A 22,317-nucleotide genomic window follows, 5' to 3' on the forward strand; every position below is an offset into this window, starting at 1 on the left:
GACGCACGCTTCAACACACCAGATGTTTTCATTTTTTGTTGACTTGCATTGAAAAATTTTGGTAACCTAAATAACGTTTTGGACCATTTCTTTCCCCCAAATTAAAGTTCTTTAATTCACGTTTGAGTTAAAATTTTTAAAGTGTCCTCAAGAGGAAATAGTCAAGCTTGTTTGGGAGTTTCTGGCAAAACTACTAGACGTTTTTCCTTGTTATGTTACAGCCAGAAACATTTTATGTAATTAACCAACACAAAGTGGCAAATAATTTTGAAGCACAGGGTTTTCTTTAGTTTAAAAAAAAACTGACTTGGATTTGTATTCTGCCCCCTTTACTGTGATAACTTTCAATAAAATACAGTACAGCCTTGAGAAGTCACCTAATAAGAAAATAGTTTGCCTCTGTGTAATCTTATTTGGCGAAAACAGCAGTTCTGTAAAGGCCTCAAGAGGTTTGCTAGAGGACATTAACGAGAAAACTGTATCCTTAGGACCAAAAAACAGACATGTCCAGGATAAAGTTGCAGAGAAGCGTAAAGCAGTTCGGTTAGAAAATCATACCCCAAACAGCAAAAAGCAGTTCTAATCAATTCAGCAGGGAGGGGAGCTGAATAGAAACTGTTAAAAAAAAAAAAAGATTAAAACTATCATTTTCCTTTCACTTTTTGTGGGTGTAATGTTACAAAATGTATAAAACATTGAAGGGCTGTAAATGCTAGATATTATATATAGTGTTGCTTCAGTAATCTCTTCAGTACCCGAATCATAGCTTTGGCAAGAAGTCCGTAATCTACAGTCTGACCTGGACAGCTAAACACCACAATGAATAGCCATTGTTTGTAAATGCTAATTTTAGCATATCAATGGTGAATAGAAATGAAAGCAGCTCACCCAAAAAAAGTCACAAAACAGACCATGAATTGTCAACTGAAAGATGTTTATTTCCATACAAAATAAAATCAAAGAGATGAATGGCAAAAGCACAAAATACTAAAGAATACCAAACCATTTCAAACCCAAAGAAGACCAAATGAAACAACAAAAATTAGAAGGAAAGTTATCGCCTCTTTTGAAAGATGTTGCCTCTTCCAATTCCACCACGACCTCGCCCTCTTGCCGCCACTTTAAAAAGTTAAAAAACAAACAGATTAAAACAAAAAAATGCTCCGTGACATGTGAGGTTAGAAAATAATCCCAAAAGAAATTGTTAGATTTCCCAAACAAGTGAACAGGAAATAAAATATATAGTAGGTAAACGGTACAAAACACAATTTTGCTTAACCATTTTCTTTTGGATTTTGTTACACAAACAAAATCAAATAAATAACATTAACATGTGTCAATCAATATTAATAAATTTATTGTCAGCCTTGACTATCCCCCAGAGGCATTATGTTGACCAGTTTTAAACCTGTAAAAAGTATCGGTGTCTGGAAAAACAATTTCCTGCTCACCTTGCGCTTTTAGAATAGCCGCCTTTCCTCTTCCTGCACCAGATCCCTGGTTCTTGTTCTTCATACTCTTTAACATTGGAGCATTCTTTAACATGTCAGGTAAGATCAGAAAGCGGATCTTGCTTCCTCGGATGTAGACCTGTTCCAACTGCGCAACCCGACCATCGCGATAGGTCACGGTAATGTTGGACATCTGTTGGGAAAACAAATTAAAAACATCAGCATCAAATGTTTAAGGTATATAATTGGTAAAAAATTATCAAAATTATCCAATGTAACTATACTACAGTACATTTTAAATGATGATGGCCACTGACTAATCTGAGAAGTAAACTATGCGTCCACCCTAATGGTTTGCCAACAATTGTACACATATAAATGCTTTTAAGCCAATGGTGCCGGTCCAAAGTTTGACCCTTCATTGATGAAAAACCCAACGGAGCCATGATAAGAATTGAATCAATTAGCTTCAAAATTCCAGCTTACTACCAACCGGTATCTACCCAAAAAAAGATAAGAAGCTAATTTCCTGCCAACAATGGAGATTTAGTTTAGCATTTACCTGTAGTTTGTCTTAAAAAGGTTTTACTTTCTTGTTGTTTCTGCAGTAGTAACTCTGCAACATGCGCTTGTCGCCATCACAGCGCTTTTTGAGCCTTTTTCCTGCTACCCACACAGCAATGTTGGGTCAACGGGAGTGTTCAAAGCAAAATAAAATGGGACAATGTACCTCTTAGATGTCACGGCTAGTGACCATTTACCATGACCAGACATAACCAAAAACAAGTTAGATATCACAACAAAGATGTAAAATGCAATCCAAAAGTAGTACTCCTCAATTCCTTAAAATACTATAGCTATAAAAAATGAAAACCCGCGACCAGGAAAATTATACATTTCAACAGGACTATCGTCCATGATAATTTCTTGTATAACCATTTTGCATATATTTATGTTTATCTTAAATAAGTATATAATTTACATAAATATATTTCAGTCAGAGTGCTGATCAACATGCGTGACCCATGTACCCTTAGTCCCGACACAGCTGTCCTGGGTTAGCGATATCAGTTGCGGTATAAGCCAGTTTTCTTTTTTTTATAATATCATATGTGCTTCCATCACTCTGTGACCTTTACTATTTTGTGTCTGGTGTGACAATCTGCTGCCATGAGACTGTCCAACTGGCTAATTAACACATTAGCATGTAAAATGCAAGTTTATAACACTTGGAATATATTAGCCAACAATTATTAAACAGTCCTTGGTTATATTAATATTACATGGTAAGTTGTGCAGCCCTAATGAGAACCAAAATAAATGGACATAGGGTGTGATAGAAAGTTTTCAAATAGCATAAAATAGAGTTGTTGGATTTAAGCTCTTTAATTTCCCACCGTCATGAAAACAACCACAGAGAAAAATGAGTTAATATGGCATGGTATACATACTTTGACACAAAAAGGCAGTAGGGTAAAACAGCACTGTCCAGGTATAAAATGGGAGTATAAATAGGCGAAGAGGCAAAAATCACTCCGCCTGACATTTGTTGTTGCTCTAACACACCAAAGCCACCTATAAAGAATAGGCAAACCAACCTGGCAGTTCATGTTGTCCTCAGCTTCAATCAGCTTGCCTCTGTACACCTCTCCAGTGTTGGTCTCACAGGTCACAATGTGTCCCTCTGCCTCATGCAGGACCTTGATTGGCACGCCGATGGACATTTTTTAACCGTCTTCCTGGAACAAAACACAAAGCAGAAAGTTTACTATACCTGCAGCTAGATATTAAAAACGGGATCCTTTATTTGTTTCTCTCTGGGGACATTCAGGGAATCAGCGACAGGCACATGGAAAGCAAACATACACCTAAAAATTGGTTATAATAAATAAAAAGTAAATAGACTAAAGAAATGTCAAATATACAAAGTAAGAAAGCCATACAGTTATGAAAAATAGCAGATGCAGATTCTACAAAATGTACAAGTGCATAAAGAAAATAATGGAGAAACTGTATAAGGCTTGATTTTGTACACAATAAGAAAATGTGATACAGCAATTCTCAGTCCACTGGCATTTTAAATGGTTGATATACTAAACAGAGCTTGCTTGTCAAATCTGTCCCAAAATATCAACTTAAAGTGAAACACCACCAATGAACATCTACCCAGTCTTAAGAAATGTAAATGATAGTGTTAAATGATATCATCCACTTACGTTTATTACAGCCCCACATTTCTGAGATGTAAAAAATAGACTGATTTATAGAATATGGTAAAATATAACTAATGTCAATGTGGGTAGTTCATCAAATCAGTCTCAGCTTTTTTAAAATCGAAATAACACTAGTAACCGTAGTCAAACCCACTAAACTCCATGTGGGAACAAACTTGACCTGGAGAGGTACACAAAATTAAAAAGTTCCCAAAATCACAGTACTGCAATACTAAAGTAGACCATACAACACTTGTGAATTTTAGCATATGTTTCTGATTCATATGTGAGGCTTTTATTTTAACCCAAGTAACACTCCGGAGTTGCAACAAAAACCCCTAAATAAATGACACCATACGTCTAACAAGGATATTTAAAAAGGCTTTAGGATTCATAAAATAAACATATACATAACTTAAGAAGATGCTTATAAAAACACAACCAAGTTGGTTCAAGATAACTTACAAGTGTTTCAAGACCTCTCAATCTAAACTTAATATCATCACAAACTTTCTATCAGCTTGAAAGCTTGCAGGTGTATAAATGAAAATCTGGTAGTTTAAAAAACCTTAACTGCTTTTTGAAAGAGTAAGAAAACAAAAATGTGGCAATAACCCAAGTATAACTTGCGGTTTTTTTTTTTATTATTCTTTCAAGTGTTTTTATATTTCAATTGACACACTATAAGACTAGATACTTAAAGTGCATCCTAAATCACAGAATTTATTGAAAGAAATGCATAAAGAGCTCAATTTGGGGTAAAATTTAAATTAAGCGTGGAATACATGAGAACTTATTTCACAAACCCCCGGATAAACGTTAATACTATCAGATATTTAAAAAATTATCGCAGCTCTGTACCCACTGTCCTCCAGCATGGAACAATTACAACTTCCGTATATTTTTCAGTTATCTTGCAAGGAGAGTCGACCGCTAACGATGTTAGCTACAACAGCTAACGAAACTACGGTATAATAAATTTACTTACCAAAAGAATCTTTCGAGATAATATAAATTTAAAGTTGATGAGAAGTGAAATACCATTGACAATTAAACAGTTTTACATGGTCTACATTAAATGTTTGACCCTTTATTGATGAAAAGCCCAACGGAGCCATGATAACAATTGAATCAATTAGCTTCAAAATTCTAGCTAACTGCCAACTGATATCCACACGAAAAACAAATAAGAAGCTAATATCCGACCAACAATGGAGATTTAGCTTAGCATTTACCTGGAGTTTGTCTGAAAAAGATTTTAATTTCTTGTTGTTTCTGCAGTAGTAACTCTGCAACGTGCGCCTGTCGCTATCACAGCGCTTTTTGAGCCTTTTTCCTGCTACCCACAAAGCAACGTTGGGTCAACGGGAGTGTTTCCTGTTGGGCTTAACGCAAAGCATTGTGGGATATAGATTTTTTTACTAATGTGACGGTATCTCAAGGTATGTAGGTGCGAAACAGTATGGTTAGTGAGACTGTATTGCAGAACATTGTGATTTCCTTGTTTTCGATTCTCAGTAAAAATAAACTTGTATAAATACCGAAATATATAATCAGTTACAGCTATAGGAGCAAGTTAGTTCATAGTGCCGTCATGGAAGAACTGAGTACACCCTAGTTGCCTCAATAGGTTTTAAAAGGGAACAACAGCTGTTGCTGCATGTATACCTGAACATTTGTACAACAATTTCCAAACAACTTGTAGTGCATCATTCCACAGTTAGAATAATTATTCACAAAAGGAAAGTATTTCAGATAGCTACCACATCTTCCCAGGAGTGGACTTGCCCAGTAAATTATTTCTTAAAGACAATAATCAATTAAATCACAAACATTACAACAGCTACATCTCAGATGCTTCAGTTTGCATATGAAAGGTCTTGATAGTACAATTAACAACAAGTGTGGCTTGCTTTAAAGGGTTGCTAGATGTCTCTTGCAAAAAAAAAAATAAAACAAATATGCATCGCAACTTAGATGTTCATTTTATACGAATACATATTCAATCTAATCAATTCAAACTGAGTTGATGATGGCACAAGTTTCTGTCAATAGGTTGCATCTGAATGAACAACAACACTTTAAGAACAGCGTCCAGATGAGACCAGAGCGGAGATTTCAGCTATAAGACACAGCTTGTTGGTGAAGACCAATACAGCATATCAGCACAAACACCTCATACAAATCTTTTTTCTCTAAATTTATTCCTACCATTTCTGAAGTTCGTACTGAACTAGGAAAACCAGTATTTAGGTATGCTGCTCCCTCTGCATTGAGTGAATGCCAAAACTCAGTAAATCTTTGCAAGCTCATCACTTTAGACAAGTTTAAAGATATTCCTCCAACTTCAGAAGCAGTCATATCTAATTGCAGGTGCTTTTGCCAAATTTCCTTACCTATTTTAGCCCAAATATTGATTTTAGTCCTGTTGTATTTCCTTTCATGTTTTTGTGTTTCTGTACTGCTTTCAGTCTTGACAAGGACACTCTTGCAAAAGAGGCATTTGATCTCAATGAGTTCTATCCTGGTTAAATAAAACTAAAACTAAAACAAGGAATTGCATATTGTACTGGTAATAATGTGATCACCAATAAGATAGAGATTACAGAGAAATATAAAGCAATGCTAAGCTCATTCACCACAAGTTGGAGGTCTACTTACCTGCAACTGATAATATGTCATGTCTGAATAGTAAACATGGGTCATTTTGCCCGCTCAGGAACCAAACAAGATACACTGAAAATAGCCAATATAAATTTTTTTTTATACCAAATGAGGGAGTCATTGACTTAATTTTTTTAACACCAAAGTGAGGCCTGTCAGAGTCAGTCATTTATTTAAGATGGGTTTTAAAAAATGTTAGCCTACATGCAAATGTAAACAAAAAACATCCAAAACAAACATCCGCAGAAAGAAACATCCAATACAGTAGTACTGATTTACATTTTTTTTCTGAAAGAACACAAACCATTTTTTATACTGATGCCATTATGGCTCCAGTTTGACATTTACAACTTTATGAGATTCCATAAAGAGGCTGAATGGGATCCCATCAGGGTGCCTCATAAATCTTTTTGTCCCTTGGAGAAATTACTCACATTTGAATCGGACAAGACCACCTAATTTTCATAAACCCTTAACTCATACCTACATGAACAAATTATAAAAATGGATTGGTTGATCCATTTTTATACCGCATGTACATGACCGCAAGATTTGCCAAACAACTGATATGCATAAGATTTGAATGCACACATGGAGCACGTAATATATACACCCCAGTAATGTTTATTTTGGGAGACATGTGTCTGGGATTGCTATGAGGCACATAAAATTTGCCTAATGTGGACTTTTGCCACAGAGGAAAGGGTTTTAATGGGGAAAGAGAAAGCATAATGGGATAATAAAAGACATAATCAAATGAACCTTCATTTGATTTTCATTGCATTTGGCTCACTGACTGGCGTCAGCAGCCTGGATACTCTGTAAACACCTCTTGCATTGTAGTCTGCGGTCATGTGCGTGTACTTTACTTGTGTGTTTACGAGTGTGTTTTTATTGCTCTCTATGTGTGCAAACCTGATTCAGAATGTATTGGCCTTACACGTCTACGTAGAGTTTGCAAAGTTCAAACAAATGTGCTGTTTCTTTGGGTGAAAGGTAGCTGGCTTGTGTATCTCAGAGCCTGTGTCACATAGATGCTGAGCAGGCAACATTCGCATGTATGAGCTGCATATGATTGACATAAATCATTACATTCAGAGTTGTAATCAAAGATCTTACTCAAACTACAGGGACTAAGACCTTTGATCACAACTCTGAATATAATGATTTATGTCAATCATATGCAGCCTATAAACACTTTATCCAAGGCTGTATTTGTGTGTTTGACAGCAAAACACCAAATAATTGTTTCAGTCATGTTTTCAGCAGAAAGGAACCACAAAAATATAAAGAGACTGACAATACATGACCTGATGCAGTCTTGTAAGAAATGTTATATCTGCGTGTTTGAAGGATGAAATACAATGCATGATACAGTACAGTACAGGGCAGACTGAGGATTTGTACAAGCACCCCTTATTATTATTGTTACTAGCAACAGTGATAAAAATAAGTAAAAAAACAAATATATACATCTCTTACTGATGTAACATAATCTTGCACTAAAACAAATTCAACCTTTAATTTGATTAAATGTGTTCAATAGGGGGAAAAAAATGGCGAGAAAAGCTTTTGTCAAAATCATCCATACAAAAACTTGCTGGCACCCATACTGTTATTTGATTAGACATCCTGTTTTTGCTAGTACAAAATAATTTAGTCTTCTTCTGTAACATCTGGCTTCCCGGCCAACATTTACATATGGGGCCTATACAAGTAGGAAATGGGCTATGGGATTGTCCACAGGTCCCATTGTAATTGTCTGTATGGGTTTGATGCTGGACAACTCCGGATAAATGGCAGGACCCATATAGGTCCTAGATGTGCTGCATAATTTAACTGTTTCTTAGTACCCATTTGAGACCCAACTAAGGCCCACAGAGGGTTTCCAAATGATTCTGCTGATACAGGTTGTATTTACTAAACCACTGTGGGTCCTATTGAGAAAGAGCTTTTTGAGCCCAGGCCCACTTATGTAGCCTGAGCAAAATTCATATCCATATTTCCATTTTTTATGTAAATTTGACTTGTTTTTCTTCATAAATCTTCTGGCTGTTTTCTAGCCAAAACTAAATCTGTTTAGCATTTCATAATAAAACCATTTAGAAAATAAGTAATTCTCAACAGGAGCTAAAAAAACTAACTGTATGTGTAGAAGTTATTATTTTGTTCACATGAAGGTTTAATGTTTTTCCTTACTATATGTAACCTATACATAAAAGTACATTTATTTTTGAAAATATATTCACATATCCATAGAGGTCACTACACAACAAGCAGAGACAATATAAGCATCAGCTCATGGAGAACATCATCCTGCTATAAACATTTTTATGTTCATGTTGCCGGATCTTCAACTTGAATTTAGTTTAAATAGGGAATAAAAGTGTAAAGCAAATACAAACATTGCCTTTAATAACAGGTGCTATGCTTCAAGGGAAATAAATGTTTTGCTCAGTGTTTTTTTGTAGAAATTGTCTTTATGCTGTTATGTTTGCATAGGATTTAGTGTGTCGTGGTCAAAAAAATTTATATGTGAACATATGTCATGACACCTCTGGTATATCTGTGGAGCAGCAACTGTCTGTCTTTTTTATGGAGAGAGCTTGAACATCGACAAGAGCAGTGCAGCCTTCTCTTTCCTGGAGCTCAAAAACTTCTGTCGCTCCCTCTCCATATATGGCTGATTCTACTCCATCCTGTGCACAAAATGCCATGCATGGCTCCTCCTGCATCACTGAGAAGGTACCACTTTGCAAACTGTGTGCATTGGGTATGCAGCTGCTTGGTAGTGTATCTAAATTTGAATTCCAGGGACTAGACGTTTCATGCTTAGCTTTGTGTCCCGACTGATGAGCTTCAGGATGCAGGATGTAGTTATTCCCCACTGTGCCACACGTTGAATCCTCTTTGCTCGCTTGGGATGTCCGTCTGATATTGTTGCAGGCAATATCTCTGCTGTCAGCACTCCCAGCCCCAATCCCGTCCCCATCCGTGTGCCTCAGGATGTGCTTGTGTAAAATCCTCCGAAAAGTCTGTCTGAACTCCCTGATACGGTAAGCATAGATCAAGGGATTCACCACAGAGTTTGCATGGGAGAGGATGATGGCCATGTTCATCACCCAAATTGTTGAATGCTCGCAGTCTTTACACAGATAATTGAAACAATTGATGATATGCAGAGGAAGCCAACAGAGAGCAAACAAGCCCACGATAATGGCCAGCGATTTGGCAGCGTGTACTTCCTTCTGCAGACAAGAACGGGAAGAGCTTGAAGATGGAGCTGTTTGTCCAGGAATAGGTGTGTGTGCAATCTTGATGCTCATCCGACGGAGTTGCCGCCTAGCCACCATGAAGATCTTGATGTAGATGACCAGCATGACCAACAGAGGGGTCAGCACGAAGCCGAAGAAATTGAAATAGATCATGTAGTCCAGGGGAACTACTCTCTCAAACAAGCATTGGGTCATGCCTTCAGGACAGCTGTTTTTTTCTGTGATGTGAACAGTGGAGTTCCACCCTGTGCAACAGAGGCAAAACAAATTTAATGTCAGTATTTTCAGATCAACCAATACATTTTATTATAACAGAAAAAAAAATAGATGTCAAGTAACAACACTATGGACTGAAAATATATTGTTTGGATTTCAGTATTAATCAGATTTCCTCTGAAATTGTCTGAACCACTGGTCAACAAAGCTGAGAGAGATAGAATAAACTGACAAAATAGAAAAAAATAAGGGAAGATTATTTAAAAATTTTCCCTTTTTTCACCATTTAATCTAGTTTGTCCGTCATACTCCAAGAAACTATATGAATGTAAGTAAAATTAACATGTTCGTAAAAGTTATTATAAATGACTCTCTCAATTAAGATCCTTGCTGAAAGGTATATTCACTTGAAATATACAAGTTCCCCTATTAACCAACTGTACTATTCAGCATTTATTCTGTTCGCTCAAAAAACACAAAACTAGCAAACCACTGCGTCAAAGATGAAAGAATATATAAAAAATCTAGATGAAAAGTTGTAATTGTCACATGTTTTTAATTGTTGATTGTTGGAACTGGTTTTGTTATTTTTTGTAGAATCAAAAAACTGGGTTTGTTTGATTCTAGTCAGTCATTAAAAAAAAAAAAATCTCCTTACAATGAATTTAAAAAATGCTTTATTCAAAATCAAACTAATGTTTGAATGTCTAATGGTACCTGAGTAAATCCACAACTGAATTGCATGAATTACTGCATCAGTGCAGCATGGCATGGAGGAGATCAGTCTAATGCTCTGCTGAGGTGTAATAGTTGCCCTGGTTGCTTTAATAGCACCCTTCAGCTTGTCTGCATTGTTGGGTCTGGGGTCTCTTATTTTCCTCTTGACAATAATTTCTGTATGGGGTTTAGGTCATTTAAGTCTGTTGGCTAATTCAGTGCAGTCATACGATGCTCATTAAAGCAGGTATTATTATGGCATTGTGGGCAGGTGCTAAGACCTATTGGAAAATGAAATCAGCATCTTCATAAAGCTTGTCAAGCTTTTTGGATTTGATAAAACACAGTGAACCAACACCAGCAGACGGCATCCTAAATCATCACTGACTGTGGAAACTTCACACTGGACACTTCCCACCTCTTCCTTAGACTCTGGGACCTTGATTTAAAATAAAATGCAAACTTTACTTTAATCTGAAAAGATGACCTTGGACCACTGAGCAACAGTCCTGTTATGAAGGCTTCAACAGAAATTTGTTATCTGCAACCCCTAAGTTTATAAGCATTTAGTTTGAAATAATGTACCATTGTATTAGTTCTCAGTAGTCTTACACATGGTTCGGAGGCGCCATCTATTGGTAAAAAGGAATAGAGCGGTAACATGGCAAATGGTAAAGTGGTTAATGGTGTGGCTTCTTCAAACCAGCTTTAAGATGTGTTCTTGACTAATGACCACACAGACACACACAAAGGAACTATACCCACTGACCCGAACGGAATGATGATTGTTCTCTTCATTACTCTTCAGTAAAGAACACAAATCATTTATAAGCTTTAGTCTTGTGTCATGACCAACACTCAGTGGAGGGTGTCAAATAGCCCACCAGCTTACTTTTATGCTGGTTCCTCCGTTAAAAGTGCAGTCCTTTTTCTCCTCATTTCAGGTGAAAAAAAGTCTGATGTTAACACAAGGAAGGCAACAGTTTTAGCCCATGTCCTGAATGCATCTGTGTGTGGTGACCTTTGAAGCACTGGCCCCAGCTGCAGTCCACACCTTGTAAATCTCCCCTAAACTACTGAATGGCCTTTTGCTTTATAATCCTGTCAAGGCTGCAGTCATACCTGTTGGACGCACATCATATTTACCACACTTTTTCCTTCCACTGAACTTTCCATTAATATGCTTACATACAGCACTGTGAACAGCCAGCATACTTTCCAACGACCTTTTGTGGCTTATCCTCCTTTAGAAGGGTGTCAATGACTGTGTGCTGAACACTAAAACAACTGGTCTTTTCCATTATGGCGCAGGCTATAACATAACACCTCTGTTTAAAATGATTTTTATTGGTCTTATCTAACATTGTAATTTTCTGAGGAACAAAGTTTTGTGCTTTTATTAGCTATAGTCATCAAAATTTTTAACGCTTGAAACACTTGAAATACACTGCTCAAAAAAATAAAGGGAACACTCAAATAACACATCCTAGATCTGAATGAATGAAATATTCTCATTGAATACTTTGTTCTGTACAAAGTTGAATGTGCTGACAACAAAATCACACAAAAATCATCAATGGAAATCAAATTTATTAACTAATGGAGGCCTGGATTTGGAGTCACACACAAAATGAAAGTGGAAAAACCCACTACAGGCTGATCCAACTTTGATGTAATGTCCTTAAAACAAGTCAAAATGAGGCTCAGTATTGTGTGTGGCCTCCACGTGCCTCTATGACCTCCCTACAACGCCTGGGCATCCTGATGAGACAGTGGATGGTCTCCTGAGGGATCTCCTCCCAGACCTGGGCTTAAACATCCGCCAACTCCTGGTCAGTCTGTGGTGCAACGTGACGTTGGTGGATGGAGCGAGACATGATGTCCCAGATGTGCTCAATCGGATTCAGGTCTGGGGAACGGGCGGTCCAGTCCATAGCTTCAATGTCTTCATCTTGCAGGAACTGCTGACACACTGCAGCCACATGAGGTCTAGCATTGTCCTGCTTTAGGAGGAACCCAGAGCCGACCGCACCAGCATATGGTCTCACAAGGGGTCTGAGGATCTCATCTCGGTACCTAATGGCAGTCAGGCTACCTCTGGCGAGCACATGGAGGGCCGTGTGGGCCTCCAAAGAAATGCCACCCCACACCATTACTGACCCACTGCCAAACCGGTCATGCTGAAGGATGTTGCAGGCAGCAGATCGCTCTCCACGGTGTCTCCAGACTCGTCTGTCACATGTGCTCAGTGTGAACCTGCTTTCATCTGTGAAGAGCACAGGGCACAGTGGTAGGTTTGCCAATCCTGGTGTTCTCTGGCAAATGCCAAGCATCCTGCACGGTGTTGGGCTGTGACCACAACCCCCATTTGTGGACGTCGGGCCCTCATACCATCCTCGTGGAGTCGATTTCTAACCGTTTGTGCAGACACATGCACATTTGTGGCCTGCTGGAGGTCATTTTGCAGGGCTCTGGCAGTGCTCCTCCTGTTCCTCCTTGCACAAAGGCGGAGGTAGCGGTCCTGCTGCTGGGTTGTTGTCCTCCTACGGCCTCCTCCACGTCTCCTGGTGTACTGGCTTGTCTCCTGGTAGCGCCTCCAGGCTCTGGACACTACGCTGACAGACACAGCAAACCTTCTTGCCACAGCTCTCATTGATGTGCCATCCTGGATGAGCTGCACTACCTGAGCCACTTGTGTGGGTTGTAAAGTCCGTCTCATGCTACCACGAGTGTTAAAGCACCACCAACATTCAAAAGTGACCAAAACATCAGCCAGAAAGCATAGGTAATGAGAAGTGGTCTGTGGTCCCCACCTGCAGAACCACTCCTTTATTGAGGGTGTTTTGCTAATCACCAAAGATTTCCCCCTGTTGTCTATTCCATTTGCACAACATCATGTGAATTAATTGTCAATCAGTGTTGTTTCCCAAGTGGACAGTTTGATTTCACAGATGTTTGATTTACATGGAGTTATATTGTGTTGTTTAAGTGTTCCCTTTATTTTTTTGAGCAGTGTATATCACTATGTATAATGAATTTATATATTTTATGAAATTCACCTTTTGAACCGAATCACTGAAATTCATTAACTTTTTGCTGATGTTGTAACTTATTTAGATGCATCAGTTGCGACAAGAACTTAGAAATAACAACACAATTTAGCACAATTGCCACTGTTTGTTTTGAGTGCGTGGTATAGCTGTTGAGGGCAAAGGAAATAGACTCGCGAATATTAGAGGCCATGTCTCATTCACCTTTCACAATAACATTCCAATTATGGGGATTCTTAAGAAAGTCCCTGAGAATGATCATTGCCTGATTGGCTTAAAAACCTGTAAAAAATAACTTCTAATGGCCTGTGAATTTATACTCTGGTACTGTTTTTATTTATATTTTTATATTTTAAGACACATTGTCCGAATACTCTTTGGTAAATTGCAAGGATTCTTGTCAAGGCCTATGACCAAAGTTAATTTAAGATTAAACTTAGTTTTTAGACTTCAAACCTAGTTGGTATTGGTGGGAGTCATGCTGCCATGCTGAACATTTTGCCAGTGGATTCAGTTTTCAGTATCACATACAATTCAAAAATGTATTTTATTGACAGAAGAGACAAGATATATACGAGTGACATCAGGAAAATTGGCTAAATATGGTCTTTTACCTGTATTCCAGCCAATCATTGGGGTCAGACCGATCCCAGCTGACAGAGTCCAGCATAGTGCTATAATGCACTTTGCTCTCTGCCCTGTTACCAGACTGTTGTACCTGAAAGGTTGAACAGAGCACAAAGACACATTATAAGGCAGAAAGCTTTGTTTAATCTCTTTGTGATTACATCACTCAGAGGAAAGGTCCATATTTGCCAATTTTAACTGAATGAGCACTTAAATCTAACTATTTATTAAGACACATTGATGATTTCTTAAAATAGCCTCACATTAATCAGCACACATTTACTATTATGTCCTATTTATGGGTTTGCTGATTAAACACACCACAATCATGAGCTGCGAACATTTTTAAAACCCAGTCTGTTTTTTATTTTCTATAAAACAAATTAATACCAAATTCTTTTCATACTTCCCTGCCTTTTTCATGCCCTTCCTTTTATAAGATTATTAAAATACATCCCAAACATTAAAATGTTTTGTAGATGTCTTTTATTAATATCTTATTCAGTGGGTCTGACCTGATCTAAAAATGACAAGTTTGTTTTCAAGAACCTGTAATTAATGTCGAATTATTCACTGAAGGTTTTAGAAGTGTATTATTGTGGTTTCCGTGCCTAACAAGGTTGTTTTGATGCCAAAAAGTATTAGACACAAACTTTATTGTATTTCTGTAAATGTAAAAAAGGTTTAATAAGCCTCACACGGTACTTTAAAGAATCTCTGTTCATTATAGAATTATCTAGTTCAGGTTGGACCAGGAAGTATTTTATGATTTAAACCAAGGATAAAATAAATCTATATAAAGACATTGAAATCACACACAGAATACAAATCTTAACTAAGTACCAACTTTAGAGGCACTGGCCGGACAAAGTATGGCCGGATTTTCTTGCCTGGAAATGTAGAAAATACAAATCAAAAAATAGAAAACTTACTTGAGGTGAACCTGAATTTTTTGTCTTTGTTCCCCCCTGGATGATCCTACTGCCCCCTGAGAGATTGCAACCCTGGATGTGCCATATCATACCCATATCAAAAAAGGCCACTATCGACATTTGATTTTTTGGGCTCTGAATAGGAAGATTTTGACCCTTTTTCTTTTTTTCCCGTCTGCATGCTTGTTTCCTTGGGTGTTTGGGTTTTGGTTATCATTTGTTTGTGTTTTTAACCATATCCTTGTTGTTTATTTATGTTCTACGTGGCCTTCATGTCCTCGTGTTCATTAGTGTTAGAAAGGTCTTGCCATATCAGTTCATTCATTTGTGTTTATTTTCTTTGTGTATTTCTCGTATCCTGTTCTTTGTGTATTTTAGTTAATCCTCAAGGTAAATTAGTATATTTTTCCCCTTAGTTTATAGTTTACTTTGTGTCTAGTTCAGTTCCCTATAAGTTAATTATTCACCTTCCCTCAGTCTGTTACACTGTCCATTGCTCCGTAACTCTGCCTGTTACTTTCTCTGTTTCGCTGCCTGGGTTCGATGACCTGCTCTCCCTTTGAGTTTCCCTTCATGTTCTCATTATTTGCATCATAAAAGTACTGCGTTTACCCACCGCCTGCCTCTGCACTTGGGTCCTTTCTCAACCTACAAATATGACAGTGCCGCCCTTAACAGAATACCACCCTGGAGGTTGGCCACATTGCCCATGTCAAAAACTGCAGACACTTGATTTCAGGAAATTGTGTTTTGTTTTGTTTTTTGACTACATAAATGTAGGGGTTAGTTTATTCCTCTGGTAATTATTGCTAATTATTTTTGCTAAAAGTTTAAAATGTTTCTTGGAACTAAATATACATGAAAAAGTTACCAAACATGAACAAACACAGCTGGATAGATAAAATAAACATGAATAATAAGTAGTCTTTAAGGCATTAGTTCAAATATTAATGACTGAGATCCTGTGTGGGCAGGTTGGCAGGCTAGTGGCATGGCAGGCTAGTGGCACCAGTATTAGCACTCAGTACACACTGAAGCCATTATGCAACTGCTTATGCAAATGCATCACCTGTTGTGGCTTACAAGATGAAACTTCCTTAATAGAGCAGCTGTTACTAATCAACCACCAACTCACTCTTCCATAAAAATACCCATATTAGAAAAAAGGGAAATTCACAGTAGCATTTAATTAACATTGCTTTGCATGAGTGCTAAATGTCAAATTTTCCTGCAACTTTACTTCACCTCAAGGCAAAAAAAAATTACTTATGCATAAATGAGTCAGCACAAACTGTCCAGATGAGGCTTCATTCTTTACGTCTTCTCGGTAATTAGATGTTTGTTTGCATACTTCTTTTCCCCTCTAAATGCGATGTGTTGGTAGTGGGGGAAAGTCTCACCTGAGAGGGTTCTTGATTGCGACGTAGCGGTCCAAAGCGATGGCCAGCAGACTAAAGATGGAGCTCTGCGTGAGTACGAGGACAAAGCAGGCGATGAACAGGCAGCCGTAAAAGTTGGCACAGAAACCCACACTGGATATGGATGAAAAGGCACCATTACCAAACAAAAAGGCAACCATCATAAGAATTACAAGAAATTATTATTGGGTTGTATCTAATCCTGTAATGTAATATTTCTGTGGTACAACATTAACCCTAGCCGAAAATTAGATAACAGCAAGGAAATGATACCTAATTGTGATAGCAAAGGGAATTGCCAGCAGCCCCACAGCGATATCAGCAACCGCTAGTGAGACTACAAAGAAGTTGGTGATGCTCTGCAGGTTTGAGTTCAGGCAGACGGACCAGCAGACCAGGATGTTCCCAGCCACAGCCAGGAAAGCAATCAGCAGCTCTAGGCCAATATAAACCAACTGGTAGAGTTTCAGCATTGTTGTTTTTTCCTCTTTTTTTGCTTTCTTTGTACTTTCATCCCATCCAGTCTAGTCTTGTTTTCAGACACAATATTTGCTTGCCAACCCGCATGGTATGATATGGTATGAGACAAGGGATTGTGTCACATTGTGAGGCAAAGTTTGAAGTTCCCACCATAAGCCTCGCAAATGCTATGCTGGATTTCACACTTCCTCTGTGTCAAGTTATCTTCAATTAAATCAACACAGAGAGAAGCAGAACGTTAAGGATGACACATCTGAGAGGGCTGCGAAAGTAGAGCGGTGGTCTGGAGAGGAAATAAAAGAAAGAACATAGTGTCAGTGTTTTTTAGCTTGTATAAATAGATTGCACTGTGCTAAATGGACATTTAGTGTACATGCACACACACATCAAAAAAGCCATCTATCACTGCATGACAAGGGAACAGGGTCAAAACAGACAGGACAACAAGGGGCTTTTTATTTAGGAACTGTTTCCCAAAATCCCTTCCCCTTCTTATTTGAGATACTGACATACTTTCCACCAAAATCACAGATAATTACACAAATAACTCAAACACTAATTGTTTGATGTTACTATATTATCAAAGGAAAACTCTGTGGAGCTATTTTCATAGAAACCCCTGCATATTTTAAGAAGATTAGGAGTTCTTTCAGAAACCTCTAACAATGTCAGTAAACTTTAGTAATAATAACCTTGTGGGCCAGCTGGAAATGTTAAAAAGCAGAAGTGAAGAAAATAAAAATAAGCTCAAAGATAAGATCAGATGAGCTGTAATGCTGTTGAAAATTACAGGGCATCTTTTTAGACAAACTTTGTTGTATTATATTGAGGTATGATGTGAAATATCCACACTAAGCAGCCCATAATTGCAAAGAGAAGACAATACATGGTTTTACATTTCTTAATTTTTTTAATGAAAATCTGAAAGATATGGCTTGTATTTGCATTTAGTCCCCTTTTCTTTGATACCCCTAAATCAAATCCAATTGTATTCAAAGGTCACCTTTGTAGTAAACAGAGTCCACCTGTATATAAGCTTTGAACATCTCAGAAAGCTCCGTTCAATCCATCATCTGAAAATGGCACAATGGCAAACCTATTAAGACACGGATAACCACCTAAACTGAAATGCACGAAGAGCATTATTCAGAGAAGCAGCAAGAGATCTGTGCTTCTCTGAGAGAGCTGCAGAGATCCACAGCTCAGGTGAGAGAATCTGCTGACAGGACAACTGCTAGTTGTGGACTCTACATCTGGAAGAGTGGCAAGAAGAAAGCCATTGTTGCAGGAAAACTATAACTAGCCCAATTTAAAACTTGCGAAAAGCTATGTGGGAGCAAACATGTGGAAGAAGGTCAGAAAGAGGTTTTGGCCTACAAGTAAAATGTGTGCTATGTGTGCAGAAAAACTAACACTGCATGTCAGCCTAAACACACCATGCCCAGAGTGAAACATGGTGGTGGCAAAATCTGTTTTATGCAACACAAGTCCGGAGACTAGGGTGGTTGTTGCTATGAATAGTTAAGTGTAACTTGTTTTGCTAAATTTTCTGTTGTTGTTCCAAAGTGTAACAATAAATTTTTCTCATTTCAACAAAGAGCTGGTAAGAAGCTTGACAGCGTTTAACTGGTGTTCAGTTTGCTCCAAAAATGTATTGTGAGAGCTTTACAAAATAACTACATAAGTTCTTAAGTGAGTCAGTTATTACTGCATAATCTTACGAAAAGCTCAAAGTCAGAGTTTGAGGTTTGAGCAGTTTCACGTCACATTTCTTGGGCAATTGTGTGTATGTTTCTTTAAACACTGACCGAAGCATACGTGAATGTGCCATTGATTGGGAGTCGCAGGGTAGACTGAGGAGTTTTGTTATTCTGATAAGCAAAGGTCTGAACTGGCGAGTGGAGAAATAGGAATACAACAAAGGTTAAAATCTGAAATCTGAAAAAACTACTTCTACAGGCCCCTGCTTGCTCAGAGGGTCATAGGTACATTTAGTTAGCCTCATAGCATAATTTCCTAAGTCACGTTTTGGCAAATATGATGCTAAACATTTGTGGGTGCTTTGTTCAATTTCAACATTGACTCTGTTGCTTTTTTCTGTTTCACGCCTATGTCTATTGAGAAGAAACTTTGTATTAAAGATCCGGGAAGAAACATGTACAAAAACATATTGAGAAACTAATTCTTAACCAGAATCTTCCCCAACAAAAGATAAAAAAACTCCTAATATTGCAGAAAGAAGGTATTGCATGTTCACATTTGAAACATTTAAAATACAAAAAGAAACAGCAGCTCTAGGGAACAAAGCCAACAAACAGAACATAGGAAACTTGAGAAATTAAACTGGAACCCTGTTGACACGGTGTCAGGTGTTACAGTGTTACGGTGTGAATGAACCAAAGACAGTTATGTATATTTATAGTTTCTGTGTAGCTAAAGCAACAGGGTTAATATGCGGAGATGTAAAACTACAACTTGTGCATGCCCATACCTCAACAACAATGCTTGCCTTACAGTGAAAGACCTTTCCGCTGTTAACAGATCAAAACTTGCTGAGTTGTTCCTCTGTTCTCAGCAGAACTGAGCTGCAGGAAAACCCAGGAAAAACAAGCAAGGGCCAAACCAGCATAAACAGGAGAGAATAATCCTTCAGTAACATCTGACAGTTGAATATTTAGGGGAGTCTTCAAAATATTACATTTTTCTTATGCTTATTTTCCTGTATTTTACAGTTAATAATGAGCACTAAATATATAGAACGCGAGAGTATCTTGTGTTTCGAACTCCTTTCTTTCAGTTGTGATGTTAATCTATTCTGATAAAAGTCTAGCTACTGAAACATTCTACCTATTTATTAGAGCCGGAAGAGCAAACAACTAAATGTAAATCTGTACTGCACAGGTTTTCTCTTATGTGGATAAAAGGACAGAGCACAGTGTATGATAAGGCAGAAATGTAACAGAGAAAATTAAGAAAAGAACTATTGTGACTCAAAGTATGAATGATTTTAAACAGTAGATTTAAAACTCCAGACACTAATCATTTAGTCATATAACATCAGGTGAGTGGTCCTAATGTTGCTCACTGGTGTATAATCTGCTACCAGGAATGCACTAAGAAATCCTAAAAGTATGCAAAAAAAGAAAAAAAGATGAGAGCAACTTGCAGTGCAGACAATCAGAATATAAAGTGAACAGAAGCAGAACTTGCTTCCCTTTTAACCACTACTCAGTTAGGTATTTGTAGACACTACGCTTCATAAACATACTAATCTGAGCCACATGTAACTGTGCAGCTCCACCAACAGTAATCTCGGCATACACTAGGTTCTGTTCAATCAAATTCCAACTTTTTCTCTATTGCTTTGCTTTTAGTAATTCAGAAACTAGGATTTAGCCAGTGGCAGTAAAAGACCTCATGGGGTTGCAACAGATTAGCATTACGCAAATCCTCCAAAGCATAAAGAAAAGCAAAAACATTTGATTTACAATGTTTTCTCCAATGCAAAAGTTTGTAAGATATTAAAAAAGAATTTTCAAGATGTTTTGACTGACAAAAAAAAAGAGAACAGTTTGATCATCCCAATAAGCCGCAGAGGAAGAGGTGATAAGAAAATGCACATCCTGGGTGGAATGGATCTGTCACTGCCCTGTCAATCAATGTATCAGATCAGCTCCATCAAAACCCAAAGAAAACAAAAACAAGTTAGAAAACAACTAACGAGAAAAGCTGGTGTTGTTTTATTTATATAACGGGTGTTTTAAGATGAAACATAAATCACACAAGTTTCATTTTATTTTTTAGCTTCCTAGATCCCAGCAGCTTCACACACTGTTGCACGTTAGTTTTCGCCCACATTTTAATGTCATTATTCTAAACACAGATGATCACAGCGTTATTTGAAATCAAGTATCTATTTGACCCGGTTATCTCCAGAAAACCGCCTGCTTCTATAGTAGAACAAGATTGGTTAAAGAATAACCAGTTCACTGATAGTCTATGGTTTTAAAGTCCTTCGGGTTGAAAAGTGCCATATCTGTATCATACACTGTATACAAGTAGTAAGGATCTCAAACGGCCTTTACTGGCGCATGTTGAACACAGGAGATGTTAACCCTTCCTTACCTGATAGATGGGTTGATCTCTGGTGGTTGGCGTTACAATAACCTAAATCGGCCAACAATGAGCTGAAGACAGAAGTTAACCTGGAGGAGTGGAAATGTGATCAAAAAAGCTGCCCAGATCAGACCGCAAGCGCTGCTTGTGATGTTGCGCACCGACGCCACGCAACAGGAAAACGAAGCGCGTCGGCAGCCTCGCCGCCGTTTGCTGCTACTGTGAGGACACAAAGTTGTAAGCTGCTGCGTGAAGACTCGCCCCTTTCCCGGAGTTCCCATTAGACAAATACCTCGTTAAATAAACAGTGCATGGTTTTAGTTTGCTAATGTTTAAGTCAGACAAGGCGATGCGATAGGATGTTACTTTGACACAGCCCTGTGAAGTAGTGGAAACACTGAGAGCAAGAAGGCGTTCAGGTAAACCGCAGCGGAAGGTGATAAAAGTGAAACCGTCCTGCAAGAGGATGAAAATCTGATTTTCTCACAAGAAAAACGAACATACAGACAAGTAAAAAAGAAAAAAAAAATCACTATTAAATATAAAGTTCTTAATACAGTTTCACGTGTCTTATCTCACATTAATCTGATTTAATTACAGTTAAACACCAACCTTGTTTTACAAATTAAGAAAGATATGATTAATGTGTTTCCTAGTTGAGGAAAAATGTATCCCCATTAGCTGGAGTTTCCCCAGCTAATGGGGGAAACTCATCTCACTTACAAGTTTAGTGAGATGCTTCTGCAGCCCACGTTTTCTCTGCCTTAGTCTGGCCTCTGTGTCTATCTTAGAGAGCAAAGGTTGCCTCCTTGCTGTGCTTATTGGTTTTTGTAAAATCTCCCGAATCAGAAACAATGCTTTTATCTTAGCTTTTATTTGGTTACTTTTGGACTATATTCATAAATAAGTGAAAAAATCAGGTTTTATCAATGCCCATCTTACTAGTATTTAGTTGTTTCTGTGTTCTGTACTTCTCATGTCAAAATGTTAAAATTTGGACCTTCAATGACAGGCAAAGACTGATCCAATGATTCTTTATCCCCAAATGATAGACAAAAAAAAAAAAATCTGTAATCACCTGTAAACTGGCTGAGCTTGGTATTTAAGACATGAGTGAACAGAACTTGAGACCTTAAGATAGTTGAGGTAGTTTGATTC

General features: G+C 37.8%; 2 protein-coding genes across 3 annotated transcripts; both read right to left on the minus strand.

Moving 5' to 3' along the window:
• Positions 1 to 915: 915 nt before the first annotated feature.
• snrpd3l (small nuclear ribonucleoprotein D3 polypeptide, like) lies at positions 916 to 5,055 on the minus strand. Of its 2 annotated transcripts, none has more exons than XM_047373086.1 (4): positions 4,900 to 5,055; positions 3,050 to 3,190; positions 1,452 to 1,644; positions 916 to 1,119 (listed from the first exon to the last, which is right to left on the minus strand). In XM_047373086.1, exons 2-4 carry the CDS (start codon positions 3,173 to 3,175, stop codon positions 1,055 to 1,057), a joined length of 384 nt encoding a protein of 127 aa, XP_047229042.1. In that variant the 5' UTR covers positions 3,176 to 3,190; positions 4,900 to 5,055; the 3' UTR covers positions 916 to 1,054. The 2 variants fall into 2 exon arrangements, with proteins under 2 accessions (XP_047229042.1, XP_047229043.1); XM_047373087.1 differs by having other exon boundaries at positions 3,050 to 3,186; positions 4,900 to 5,047.
• Positions 5,056 to 6,829: 1,774 nt separating this feature from the next.
• adora2ab (adenosine A2a receptor b) lies at positions 6,830 to 21,641 on the minus strand. The gene is made up of 5 exons (XM_047373096.1): positions 21,169 to 21,641; positions 16,837 to 17,326; positions 16,546 to 16,677; positions 14,201 to 14,304; positions 6,830 to 9,848 (listed from the first exon to the last, which is right to left on the minus strand). The coding sequence occupies exons 2-5, from the start codon at positions 17,034 to 17,036 to the stop codon at positions 8,875 to 8,877; spliced, it is 1,410 nt and encodes a 469-aa protein (XP_047229052.1). The 5' UTR covers positions 17,037 to 17,326; positions 21,169 to 21,641; the 3' UTR covers positions 6,830 to 8,874.
• Between the last annotated feature and the right edge of the window lie 676 nt (positions 21,642 to 22,317).

The sequence above is a fragment of the Girardinichthys multiradiatus genome, chromosome 8 (assembly GCF_021462225.1).
Source record: "Girardinichthys multiradiatus isolate DD_20200921_A chromosome 8, DD_fGirMul_XY1, whole genome shotgun sequence".
Taxonomy (NCBI): Eukaryota; Metazoa; Chordata; class Actinopteri; order Cyprinodontiformes; family Goodeidae; genus Girardinichthys; species Girardinichthys multiradiatus.

Coding starts and splice junctions, on each gene's coding strand:
- snrpd3l (XM_047373086.1), bottom strand. CDS start 3,175: ATGTCCATCGGCGTGCCAATCAAGGTCCTGCATGAGGCAGAGGGACAC. Junction 1,645..3,049: donor AGGACAACATGAACTGCCAG/GTTGGTTTGCCT, acceptor TTTTCCCAACAG/ATGTCCAACATTACCGTGAC. Junction 1,120..1,451: donor GGCTATTCTAAAAGCGCAAG/GTGAGCAGGAAA, acceptor AACTTTTTAAAG/TGGCGGCAAGAGGGCGAGGT.
- adora2ab (XM_047373096.1), bottom strand. CDS start 17,036: ATGCTGAAACTCTACCAGTTGGTTTATATTGGCCTAGAGCTGCTGATT. Junction 16,678..16,836: donor CCCTTTGCTATCACAATTAG/GTATCATTTCCT, acceptor ATCCATATCCAG/TGTGGGTTTCTGTGCCAACT. Junction 9,849..14,200: donor AATGATTGGCTGGAATACAG/GTAAAAGACCAT, acceptor TCTGTTGCACAG/GGTGGAACTCCACTGTTCAC.